Raw genomic sequence first — 13,464 nt, 5'->3', positions numbered from 1 at the left:
AATTATTATTATAAGCGTTAATAAAAAAACATGTAAATAATTATACATAGTGTTTTATTTATAAAAATATATTAATGCATACACAACAATTTACCACTATCAGTCATAAATTAGGAAAATATAACTATTATAAAAATTCCACTTACATTATTTTGATAATAAAAAAACTATACAGCATTTGAATGAACATTTTGCAGTTCTGTGGGCTTACCACCATTGCTTAGGGCAGTATTCATCTAAGATTGATGATGTTTTGATCACGAAAATTAACACAACTATTATAATCGCGAAAAAAAGACAAAACACGTTTCTCGTATTATCTACACTCCATGTGTCCTAATTTAAAAGGATTGCGCACATTGGAAGCTCACATCTCAAGCAGTCAACAAGGTCGCAGCCGAGGCCGCTCGTCAGCCCAGCTGGCAGGCGTGGCCGCAGCCCGCGGGGCACAGGTGGTGTTGCTCGGCCCACGCGCGCATGTGGAGCAGGTGCCCGCCGTGCGCGCAGCCCTGGCACCACGCGTACAGGCCGCGCACCGCCTGCGCAACACACTGCGTCAGCTCTGCGAGAATGGCTACATTGTACATTTTGGGAATGATGGTTGATATCCCATCAAACCGATACGCGAATGAATATTAAGCTGAATCAGCTCTAATCCATGAAGTCTCCGCATGTTTCGCGCCGACGTCCGGAGCATGGAGATGTTGACTCTTCAATGAACAATTCATTAAAAGTTGCAATTTAATAAATAAGCAATTTTTATTTAAGGTCAATGTTTATTGTATGCCTACCATGAATTCCGCAAAGTAACGCTTGGTTCTATCCAATATGACATTGCAAAATCATGTGCGCGGGCGCGTGCGGGTGTGGGTGGGGTTACCTGGTGGCACACGGCGCACACGTCGGGCGCGTGCGTGTGTGGGTGCGGTTACCTGGTGGCACACGGCGCACACGTCGGGCGCGGCGCGCGGGCGCGTGCGGGTGCGGGTGGGGTAACCTGGTGGCACACGGCGCACACGTCGAGCGCGGCGCGCGGGCGCGTGCGGGTGCGGGTGCGGTTACCTGGTGGCACACGGCGCACACGTCGGGCGCGTGCGGGTGCGGGTGCGGTTACCTGGTGGCACACGGCGCACACGTCGGGCGCGGCGCGCGGGCGCGTGCGGGTGCGGGTGCGGTTACCTGGTGGCACACGGCGCACACGTCGGGCGCGGCGCGCGGGCGCGTGCGGGTGCGGGTGCGGTTACCTGGTGGCACACGGCGCACACGTCGGGCGCGGCGCGCGGGCGCGTGCGGGTGCGGGTGCGGTTACCTGGTGGCACACGGCGCACACGTCGGGCGCGGCGCGCGGGCGCGTGCGGGTGCGGGTGCGGTTACCTGGTGGCACACGGCGCACACGTCGGGCGCGGCGCGCGGGCGCGTGCGGGTGCGGGTGGGGTAACCTGGTGGCACACGGCGCACACGTCGGGCGCGGCGCGCGGGCGCGTGCGGGTGCGGGTGCGGTTACCTGGTGGCACACGGCGCACACGTCGGGCGCGTGCGGGTGCGGGTGCGGTTACCTGGTGGCACACGGCGCACACGTCGGGCGCGGCGCGCGGGCACGTGCGGGTGCGGGTGCGGTTACCTGGTGGCACACGGCGCACACGTCGGGCGCGTGCGGGTGCGGGTGCGGTTACCTGGTGGCACACGGCGCACACGTCGGGCGCGGCGCGCGGGCTGCACGCGTCGCAGGCGGCGCGCGGGCACGTGCGGGTGCGGGTGCGGTTACCTGGTGGCACACGGCGCACACGTCGGGCGCGTGCGGGTGCGGGTGCGGTTACCTGGTGGCACACGGCGCACACGTCGGGCGCGTGCGGGTGCGGGTGCGGTTACCTGGTGGCACACGGCGCACACGTCGGGCGCGTGCGGGTGCGGGTGCGGTTACCTGGTGGCACACGGCGCACACGTCGGGCGCGGCGCGCGGGCTGCACGCGTCGCAGGCGGCGCGCGGACGCGTGCGGCGACCGCAGCGCCCGCAGCACGCCGTCACCGTGGTGGACTGCTGCGACAGCGTCCACACGCTGCTCAGCCAGGCGCAACGGATCACCTGCCGCGCCGCGCACTCGTTAATATATCGGATATTAAGAAAAGAAACATTAACTGAATTCAAACTCGTGGGATTTTGACCTTGAGATTAAATCTATTTATCTGTGATTTCTTTCGTTCTTTAACGGACTTAAAATCCACAAGACAGGTCTCTTAGTTTTTAGTCAGGACGTGGCAAGTGCGGGAGGCCCACCTCGGTGGCCACATTCCACAGCTTGTGCCGCTGCAACAGCTCGATGTAGCCCAGCAGCCACTGCTCCTGCAGGCTCTCGTCGATGTAGGGGAACAGGTCGCTCCTGGGGAAAACACACCATCAACAACACGTTTCTAGTTATTCAGATTCTAGTTCTTGGGCACTCATATTACAGCGTCGCGATTTATAATGCCAAATTTGCGTCAGTAATGGGAGGCAAGAACCAAAGTCTGATCAGTGCACAGGTTATAATGGACGTAATATCAGGGGGCTAAGTGGACTTATGAAAATCTCATAAGAAAGCTCAGAGTCACTCAGAAGCCGAAGTAGGTGTACCGGTGGTCCTGCAGCACCAGGAACACCACGGCCGCCGTCTGCACGTCGCCCAGGTCGGCGTGGCTGCGCAGCGCCGCGGCCAGCAGCGGCGCGGCGTCCAGCGCGGCGCGCGCGGCGCGAGTGGCGCCCTCGCGCACGCACAGCGCGCCGCCCTCCGCGCCCTCCGCGCCCTCCCCGCCCGAGCCCTCCACCTGGGTTGTTATGAAACTATATTGCCTCGTGTAATTATTACTGTTTTTTTAACCCGAAGCAAAACGACGGCTTGTTATAAGTTTGGCATGTATGTGTAATTGTTTTTTTTTTTCGTGTTTGCTGAGTTTCGTTAACGAGCTATATCGGCAGCACCTACGTCATCTGCCAGCTGAACACTTAGCGTCATATCCTACAAATATTATAAATGCGAAAGTTTGTATGGTTGGATGGATGTTCGTTATTCTTTCACGCAAAAACTACTGAACCAATTTGGTCGAATTTTGGAATGGAGATCTCAGGTAGAGTATCCCGCAGGATTCATGAAAAACCAAAAAACCGTGTACAAAACGACGGGAAAAGAAATTTAATTTTGAGGTGCATAAACACGTTAAAATAAAAAGCAGGTGGTGTTTATTTTACGATTTTCACGTCAAGCGTTGTTACAGTTAAGGTCAAGGTCACTCATAGTCTATTTCATTTAAGGTTCTTGTGTCTGCCACAAAGGGCTTTCCTACTTTTTATCTAAAGACGGATCTTGTGGTTGCTTTTTTTTCCAGCAGCAAGCAATAATTTCATCGGTCTACCTTCTTATGACATGGCATTTCCATTTTTATTCTGTGGTAACTGCGAAGTAATATATTTGCCCTTTTTTTTAGTTTTTTTTTGTTTTACGCACCAATAGATCGATTTGGTTCTTGCATAGGGATAATATATTGTGAAATAGGCTACAAACAAACAAGAAAAGTTAGATGATGATTATTACCGAGCTGCTACAATTCTGGCTACTGGATCTTCTTAAAGTGGGTGAAATGGGGGGAACGGCAAAACCAGATCCGGACCCGGAACCCGACGAACCACCCGGAGATGACGCCTCCGCTTGCGTTGCGGAATTACGCGCTGTTGACACATCTGGAAAGATAACAATATCCTTATTGATATTTCGAGGCGTCCAGATCAGTTTGAAACGATATGACCGCTTATTTTGAGGATTTAATTAACCTAAGTTGCCATTTTACATCGATTTAAATTTTTGAATTAAATCATTGTTTGAAAAGCTTCCTAAGTGGATATTAATCCGCAATTACTGGAATCTGCATTCTTGTATTTCCATTACATCTCTCAACCAAATACTTAGACCGCTGAATTCTACTTCAGGAGTAGTTTTTGCATATCAAACTCTGTATCGTCAAAGTAAAATGGACCTTATGCCCCTCATTTTAGAGTCGCAAATCCTGTACCTCTGACTTTTGTTGTAAAAAAAAAAATTAAAGGCAAATTTCAGCTTTAATTGAATGCAGATAAGATCCATTTTACTCCCATGTTCAAGTATTTCCACACTCGGAGTGCGGCCGCTGCGGCTCACCGGTGGGCTCGAGCTCGTGGTCGAGCGCGTGCGGCGCGTGCGCGGCGAGCGGCGCCAGCGCGGCGGGCGGCGCGCGCAGCGGGAACGCCTCGTCGGGCAGCGTCCAGTCCGCCGCGTCCACGTCCACGTAGTGCGCCGACGCGGCCGACACCCAGCCGCCCTTGTCTGCGAGGGTTGCGGAGACATTTAGAAATACAAAAAGACCTGCACACATAAAAGGCATCGAGATAGGCTCTTTAATAACAATCTTAATGTTAAAGATGCATCCCAACGGGGTTTTCATGTAAATGGAAAGTTGCTACAGCAAATAAAGGAATGAGGCGAGGTCATGCGATACCATTTTACTCACAGTAAAATATTGCTGCAAATTCAGCTTGTATACCAAACTTTAAACCAAATTTGAAGATAAGAAGTTTCGGGCGCAAAAAAGGTAGCGCCTGTCGAAAGTTTTACGTCTGTCTTCATTAAATAACTTTAAACGCAGTTGAAAATTGACAATTGCTGTCGTAGTCTGAAATTTGCTGCGCACACCAAGGTCGACGTCATATGGAAACCCAAAGTTAGTTTCTGATTCGTTTTTTTCACCTTTTATAATACTTGTGTGTAAAATTTATATACTTTCAAATCAAGAATGGATAGAGCATCTTCTAGGCGAGCGCGTCACATGGTAGAGTGCATCGTCAGTTAAATACAAAAATCATTTATATCAAATAGGCCTACTTTATAACCAATTGTGATACGTCAAGTACATCTGTTTGTAGTGACTGTACCACTGACGATTACATATATCATATCTAAGTACAACCGTAAAAAGATGCTGATGCATGAAAAATTTGCCTGATAATGTTAGATTCGTTTCGAATGTATAGCGCGTGCTCACCGTCATCCCGTTTCGCGAACTTGGCCGGCGGAATGTATATGCTGTGCGTGGGCAGCCCCAGAACGCCGCTGTTCTTGTGGAATCGGTTCTCCCACTCCTCTACTTCCTCCATTGGCTCTTCTTCTACGGCACTGGGCATTCGAAAACGATGATATTATAATGTCTCGCTCGCAGAGGTTCGCCGGCCACTGCATCGCCCCGCGTACCTGTACGGCGGCAGCGGCGGCGCGGGGGCGGCGCGGGGCGGCGGCGCGCGGGGCGGCGGCGGCGCGGGCGCGCACAGCACGGCGCGCGCGCTGTACACGCTGCGGACTATCTCCCACACGTGACTCACCTGCTTGGAATCAAGCAGGCGCGCTTAAAAATTCTGTAGTAGGAGTAGCTCTTTATGCAACTGTTACGTAACAACTCATTAGTAACATACCAAGTATAGTTTTTAGCTAAATAGACCAACGAGGACAGTCTCACAGTTTCTGTAAAACTTTTCAGAATAGCAAGGGCTTAGGGCGTATTTCGCAACGGTTATTGTGAATTGGTAGACATTACACGCGTTGAGAACATTAAGGAGAACTATAAGGCACGCAGAAGGCAGATTTCGTCACGTTATTTCCCTTCACCGTTAATATAATAGTAGTAGTTAAAGTGGTCTGCAAAGTTTAAATAAAAACTTTGAAAAGTTAATATATTATGAGTTTAAACAAACTACATGTAATGTGCATGTATGTGGCCAGTACTTAGAGTTATCTCGATGAAGGTTGTCAGAATAATACTCGAATTTCCAATTATGCTTAAAAAATTATAGAAATAAAACACACTTCGGAATAATGGGTGTCGCTATAAGACGGATTAAGAGAGCATATATTAATTTCGGCACGGGTCGAATGAGAGCCGTAGCTTAGTCGTAAAGCGCGATTGCCAGAGTAGCAGGTTCAAATCTTGTAAAAAATATATTATGAACTTGGTATTTCCTCCAAGTTTAGGTAAACACTATAAAATGACAAAATAGCCCCGCGCACCATGTAGCGATGCTGCTCGCGCGCCACGCGGGCGTTGTGCTCGGCCAGCACGTGCGGCGCACAGCCGCGCACGCGGTAGCGGCGCGCGCACGCCAGCACGGCGCCGTCCGCGCGCACGGGCACGTGGCGCGCGAGCCGGGACGCCGCGCCGCCCGGGAACGCGTGCTCCAGCGCCGCCTGCGCCGCGCCGCTCAGCGAGCCCGCCGTGGGCTGCTTGCGCCTGCGGGGCCACGGGCAACACTGAACTACTGCTCCGACGTTACGTTATTAATAATCCTAAAGATATTTATTAATAAAATCGTTTTTTGTTATTTATTGAGACCTTTGTCCGACGGTTGGGGTTGTGGAAACGGGAAATCTGAGAATGTTATAAAATTCTTGCTAACTATTCCATCATAAGAATCGTGAAAAATCTAAATGGAATAAATACCGCGTTATTCTACTGATATCATAAATGTGAAAGTATTTGCAATGTTGGGACGTTTGTTACTCGGTAAAATTGAACTGAAATTTGGCATGCATGTAGCCTATGACATAGAAAAGAACATAGGCCAACCTTTATACCGATTCCCTAAGTAGTTCCCGAGGGAAAATTGAAAAATGTTTATGAGCGAGAATAAAAAAAACCTTAATCCACGCGAACGAAGTCTTCGCGAACGAAGTGTTTATCAGCTAGTTTTTCATATTTCAAAAATCTACGACATCGACATTGGACATCAAAGTTGGAAAAGTTTAACTAACCAGTGAAGTTTTGAGACATTCAACATTTGGTTGTTAGAGGGGGAGTGTGCAAGTGCACATACTGGCATCGCGCGCACTCACCCCAGGCCGGGCACGTGGCGCTCGGCCGGCTGCGGCGCGAGCGCGGGCAGCGGGCACTCGGGCACCGCGTGCGCCAGCTCGCCGCGCGCCGACACGCACACGCTCTGCGGGTTGGCCCACAGCACCGGGTGCGCCGCCTCGCCGAACTTGTGGCGGTACAGGCTGCAGTCCTGCACGCACGACGTTACTGCTTAGCCGAGCCGAACGAGGCTCGGTGCAGATGTTCCCATAACTCCGCATTCAATTAGAAATTAGTACTTTAAGCCTTAAATTTCAATTTTTCATAAATCGTCGAAGAATACAGAATTCAGTTACGAGATTAGGACGCAATTACAGTCGTTTTCAAAAATCAAAAATCTGCAATAACAGAGTAAAACAGAACTTATCACGTACGTACGTACTGTACGTTTCTCACTACACCCCGCCTTCCCCGAAAGACTTAAATTAGATAACAATAATACAAATAGTGTTTTTGGGAGAACTGGAACTGGAACTTAAAAATTAGAAGGATGAGGACCATTTTGCTATTAGAGTATGTTGTTTCAAATCTTTAAAACGACTTATACAATGACTCTTATGCTATAGCATAGTACAAAAGTTCCTCGCTCGCAACCGAAGTGGCATTTTCGAGCTTGGAAATACTTTAGTATCGGAGTAAAATTAATCTCATCTGCATTGTTTTAAATCTAAATTTGCCTACCATTTATTTAGCTCGGGCGTTGACACAATGTTATTAAAACAAAAATCAGAAGTACATTAGTAAAATAGGATTTGCTTCTTTAAAACGCGGGACATTAGATCAATTTTACTTTGACACTTCAGCATTTATTGCTGCGCGCGTACCCGGCTGGTGGAGAGGAAGGCGTGCGGCGAGGCCTGCCACGCGATGGCGGTGGTGACGTCACGGTGCTCGGCGAACGTGGCCAGCGGCACGTGCGGGCGCCGCACGTCCCACACGTGCACGGCGCAGTCCAGCACCAGCGCGCACGACGCCACCTGGAACCTGCACCGCCGCCTCTACATGCTCTGTACAATTTCACTATGCACGTTTCTCACTACACCCCGCCCTCCCCGAAAGATTGCTCTGTATGTATCATCTTTACCTTCTCGGCTTCATCGGGCCTCTGTGACTATCTTTATCTATGTTGAAATTGTTTGATTTTTTTTAATAGTTTTGTTTTATTGGGTTTTGTGCCTTAAAAGCAGAAATAAAAAGGTTATGCTGCTTTATCTGCGTGCGCTGACGAAATGGTCACTTATTTACTGGGTACGGCAAGAAAGGTTTTTGCATGTTATAATAAAAATAAGACTTTGTTGTAGCTAAACCGATCTAGGCGAAATTTTAAATAAATTTATCTTACACCCTAGAGATAGAATCCTTTATTCTAGAAAAAAAGCTGCTGGTCGCGGCGACCAGCTAGTTAAGAATCTTTATCTATATCTCTTTTAACATGCCTCCTTTCCTCTTAGATTTTTACATGTACAATACATTTGTACTAGAAAATATTTTTAGGGGCTGACCTCTTCTGCGGTCGCCACTTCACGTGCCCGACCGAAGCTATCGTGTAAATGGTGTGTTCTAAGTTCGGCCGCGCGTGAATGTCCCACACCTGGAACAAACAACATAGCTTGAAACACTTATTTTAATCGTGGAATATCAGGTAAGGGTGAGCCTAATTAAAACTATGCGCCTGCTTTGTATGTTTGTATATATATAACAGGCTATGAAATAAATAATATTTTAGCATGAACTTTTTTCGAAATCTATGTAACACACGAAGAAACAAATCATCCTCATCATCAGAGTGTATGTCATTAATGTTCCATTTCTGGATAAAGTCAAAATCAAATATCTCTTTGTATAAGTTGGCGAGTTGGAGTTGGAGAGAAGCTTCGTAGTTCGTTGAACTATAAGCTCCATCTCCTTCTCTCCAACACGCCGCACCTTTGCGGGTTAGCGGCAATAGAAAAGAACATACCACGAACTACTCAATTGAACAAGCAAACTGAAAATCCTAGCAGTTTTTCAGTTTTTTTTTTACATTTTGGGGAACCTTTTTCGAAATTTATTACGAGTAGATTAGGTATCGGGAATTTTGGTCAGCATGGATTATTATGCGTAGTTCAAACCGATCTGCTGAAGGGACTTGGAAGGTCCACAGAGATACTAGATAAGTGCAAAGAAATAAGATCAATAAGAAACATTTATACGAAAGCGACGTTCCAAACGTGTGTCGTAATAAACCTATTTAAATAAAGTTTTAAGTGCTCAGAATCATTATTATTACGTTATATTGAGAATAATACGAGGACCGTCCGGGTCGCGCTGTGAAACGATAAATAGCTAAGTATATACGGCATTTAGATGCGCGGGCGCGGTGAACCTGTGCAGATAAATAGTACCTAACATGTTGCGTCATCATAGAGTGGGAGACGGATGCAGCGCAGGGGTCGGAATTGTGCAAAAATCTTTTGTAGGGATTTTAATACCACAGTTTTTAGCCGATTGTGTTCACCTCATGTCATTTGACCACTTGGTAGGATACACCGTAGCCCATTTTCGCAAATAGCGAAAATGTTTTGCCTTTAATAGTCCACACATGCAACTGTGTCAATAGTGTAACAAATATATTTAATATAGATAATAATTATTGCAGTTTAAACATTACAAAATAGATTATTGTGATTGTAATAACATATGAGCTTTGTAGTTCATTGAACTATTTTGGACAGTCTGTCTTGTTTAGAAAGGCAATTCGTTCTTAACGAGATAATGATCTTAGCGGTGTGCTGAGACCGTACCTATCGACTTTATGCGTCCTGGATTCAAATGAAATCGAAAAAATTGTTTGCTGGTTTTTTCTGGGTAGAATCTGCCTTGCGAACCGATGTCTTCTTCAAATAAATTCTGGTATATTATTTAGGGTTCCGTACCCAGTGTAAAACGGGTGTGTCTGTCCGTCCGTCACCAGTCTGTATCTCATGAACCATGATAGTCGGACAGAACCGTTTTCATAGATTATATCTGTTGCGGTTACAACGACAAGTGACCTACTAAAAACAACAAAATAAATGAAGGCCACATACTCCATACATCCATCTCCTCGAGTATAATCATACAAACAGCACGTGTAGCGGCCAGTCAGACGCGCTATCTGGCGGCCTACTTACTGCCGCTTTAGAACACGGCTGTAGATACGCGACACGTGTGGCTGGGGCTACTATGTATGCGACTACACGAGCTGATAGCTCCTGTAATATGACGTATGCTAATTTTACGTTCAACATATTAGTGCCAATTCTTTTGTCCACAAATCTCTAAACGAAAGGGGTTTTTAGGTTTAAAAGTATTTAAAAGTATACAGAGACAAAATACATAAATACAAAAAATGAGACAGTCCTATCCTTTCAATGTTCTCTGTAGAAAAGGGTATACCTACATTAAAACCTAATAATTCAGCTAAGTTTCGAAATATTGTATAACAGATTTGGCACCACGAACGATTGACTAAGATACACATACGTTCATACAGAAGTTATAAACCCGATCCGAGATCCGGTCAGTCTCCTGTACGAGTTATAAAAACTTAAGGGTAGGCTTCTAATAGCTCTTACAATGCCTATCCTTAAGTTTTTATAACTCGTACTGGAGATTTTCTTCATTTTATATCATTTGCATATACTGTGCATACCACAGCACTGGATCCGGTAAACTTCGTACTGTTATTGAATTTGTTTTTTGTAGTTGTTGTTTAGTTCGTTTATGTACTTAGTAAAATTGTTGTTCCCGAGATGAGCGCTTTAATAAACTCTTCATCTTTCATCGATTTGCAAATAATTATAAGTGTTTTTAACGAACATTTCTTATTCATGTTTTTGTCTTTGTAGCGGCTGCTATGCGTGCGTGGGTGCGTGCGTGCGTGCGATTTTGCACACCTCGAATTCTTTTATATTTATTTTCATAATATGTTAGGTATTGGTTTTTCTTTTTAAAATAGGACACGTAATTATTGACTGACTAAGCAGATGGCCGACTAGATGGATAGTGCACAACCATTGACTATAAGCGAAGCATACTTCGCAAAGCATGCAAGGAAAGCGTCCTATAACTCTCTGGCGCTGCTCGTACCTTGATGGTCTTGTCGCGGGAGGCGGTGGCCAGCCACGGCACCTCGGGGTGCCAGTCGCAGGCGAACACGGGCCCCGAGTGCGCCGTGAACTGGTGCAGCGCGCGCTCGTGGCGCCGCGCGTCCCACAGCTGCACGGTGCCGTTCTCCGACACGGCCGCGAACACGTGCGCCTGGTGCGGGCTGAACTGCACGTCGCGGATGGACTCCGTGTTGCTGGCGTGCGACAGTAAGCCGTACAATAATACAGTACATTTTGATGCATTACTTCAACCGATTGACGTCAACGTCTGGACATAGGTCTTTTATAGAGTTCCAAAATCCACGGTCTTAAGCTGATTGCTTCCTAGCAACGGACGTCATCAAAAAGAAGACGTCTGTCCACCTCGTGCAGGATCACCATTCGTGCATCTTGGGACCCCAAAGTCCATCTATTCCTTAAGTATTACATTCCTTATGATCATTACAGTTCTGCACGTTTACGTTTATTTTTAACATATTTGCGAAAAAACTAAACTCTATGAGGTGGTTTTCAGCAGCCCAATAATGTGTACTTATTTTAACGGTTATTTGTTATACTCATTCCCAAATTTATGGAAACTGTTTTAGGTATTTGTCAATGCTAGATAACCCTTTAATTTTACTATTATGAATATATGCACTCTTTAATAATTGTAAAGTTTAAATGCAAAATACTATTTGGTTGGATGTATGGTTAATACATAAGTAAATAAAATGTGCGAAAACTCAAAACTTTCTACACTATATACAGCTTTAAAATGTACCACTCATTAAAAATTTAGCAACTGTGGCTAATAATCATGTATTCATATTATCTTATTAATAATAATATTACTATTAGTAATTATTAATGCTAAATCTTCTAAAGTGAAGGCAGAGCTTAACTGCTTTGTTGATCTATTGATTGGCGTGTTGGACAACCATGGTCCTGCTTGAATTCCCGGTTTTGGTAAACATTACACCCAGTAAACAACATTTGATAGCTCAATTCTTGAGCTTAACATCATGCTACTATCTCTGATCATTTGGAGCCAAGAAAACAAAGTGATATGTAGTCATGAGAGACTGCTATTTTAACTATAAAAATAACTACCTGATAAAAGTTCTTGCCACTTCTTTCATACGAAGATCAAAGCACTTCATCATTCCATCTTGAGATCCTGAGATCAGCAACGCAGGCTCAGTCAAGTGGAAACTAACCTATTGAATAGAAATGTATTATATGTATCGCTATAAATTTAAAAAGCCCCCAAACATGAGCACAAACAAAACACTGCATTTAAATCTGATAATCAATTATACAAATTAAACTTATAAAATACCTGTATTTGTATAGACTAATCTTAATTTTTGTCTTTATTGCTCATTTGCACCACCCACCACATAAGAGAAGGTTGTAATTTTGCTGAGGAGTAACCTATTTGTGCAGGTGTTTAATTACCAAAGATCTCAGCTTCACACACTCTGAGTAGACAATGTGGGACTTAGATAAGTAAGTCGTATTTTGCTGCCCATCTGTGCAAATGACTATAAATAATTTAAATTACCTTATTAACAGTTCTCTTATGGTCAGAGAACACATGCTCTTGCTTTGAGCGCCCCGAGCGTCCAAGGTTCCACACTACCACTGCTCCATTGGTGGCTGCTGTAGCTAGGGTGTTTTCTACAGCAAGAAATGTAAAGTTAACATTAACACTTAACAAATGAACAGCCATTAGGTAAACCTAATTTGGATGAGACTATAATTTGTGTCTAAGAGGTAAGTGTATGCCTCTGAGGAACATTAGATTATCTATAGAAAATATTGTAAGCCCGCACACCTGGATATGAGAAGTGTGGTATTTTACTGCTCAAAAGCTTACCTTCAATCGTACTCCAAGCAACATCAATAGAAGAAAAGTTTAAATTTAAGTTTTTTCCCACTCTCAAGTTGCAAACTTCCGAGAAATCATTTTCGCCGATTGAAAATACCTTGAACACTGCAAAAATTAGTTTTAGTCAGCCTTGAAAACAAAAAATACAATTTCAATTTATAATAATTCTGTCTACTACCGTTTCTTCCGGCAATTACAACTTGTGTACAGTCCTTATTCAAAGCCAAAGCATTTGCCGGTCCTTCCTGGGACACGCAAATGGTGTTGGAGGGTATCATTTTTTTTAAGCAATTGTAATTAAATTATTCGTAAATAACAATATTCATTTTGGATTGTTTCCCCTTAGCACGATTCTGTTTCACTGTATTGTAGCTAGAGCGGTTACACCGATGACAAGCTAGAAGCGCACTAACAATAAACACAGTTGAAACCATGTTGAAACATAATGATTATATGCATATACACTCTTTGATTGATAAAAGAATTATCACTTCGCGGTAGTAGGTATTTAAATTAATATTTATTTACAACTTGATAATTGCGACATTTAGTGTCGAA

At 45.3% G+C, this 13,464-nt stretch overlaps 1 protein-coding gene across 1 annotated transcript; it reads right to left on the bottom strand.

Moving 5' to 3' along the window:
- Window positions 1–37: 37 nt before the first annotated feature.
- LOC120628989 (GATOR complex protein WDR24) lies at window positions 38–13,458 on the bottom strand. The gene is made up of 17 exons (XM_039897697.1): window positions 13,085–13,458; window positions 12,895–13,011; window positions 12,580–12,695; window positions 12,126–12,232; window positions 11,014–11,227; window positions 8,406–8,494; window positions 7,728–7,887; window positions 6,885–7,054; window positions 6,063–6,282; window positions 5,253–5,380; window positions 5,047–5,177; window positions 4,167–4,331; window positions 3,567–3,712; window positions 2,612–2,802; window positions 2,276–2,378; window positions 1,922–2,083; window positions 38–539 (listed from the first exon to the last, which is right to left on the bottom strand). The coding sequence occupies exons 1-17, from the start codon at window positions 13,182–13,184 to the stop codon at window positions 411–413; spliced, it is 2,448 nt and encodes an 815-aa protein (XP_039753631.1). The 5' UTR covers window positions 13,185–13,458; the 3' UTR covers window positions 38–410.
- Window positions 13,459–13,464: the final 6 nt, after the last annotated feature.

The sequence above is a fragment of the Pararge aegeria genome, chromosome 13 (assembly GCF_905163445.1).
Source record: "Pararge aegeria chromosome 13, ilParAegt1.1, whole genome shotgun sequence".
Lineage (NCBI taxonomy): Eukaryota > Metazoa > Arthropoda > Insecta > Lepidoptera > Nymphalidae > Pararge > Pararge aegeria.
The sequence above is the reverse complement of the archived record's forward strand: the minus strand, read 5'-3'. Positions and strand labels throughout refer to the sequence as shown.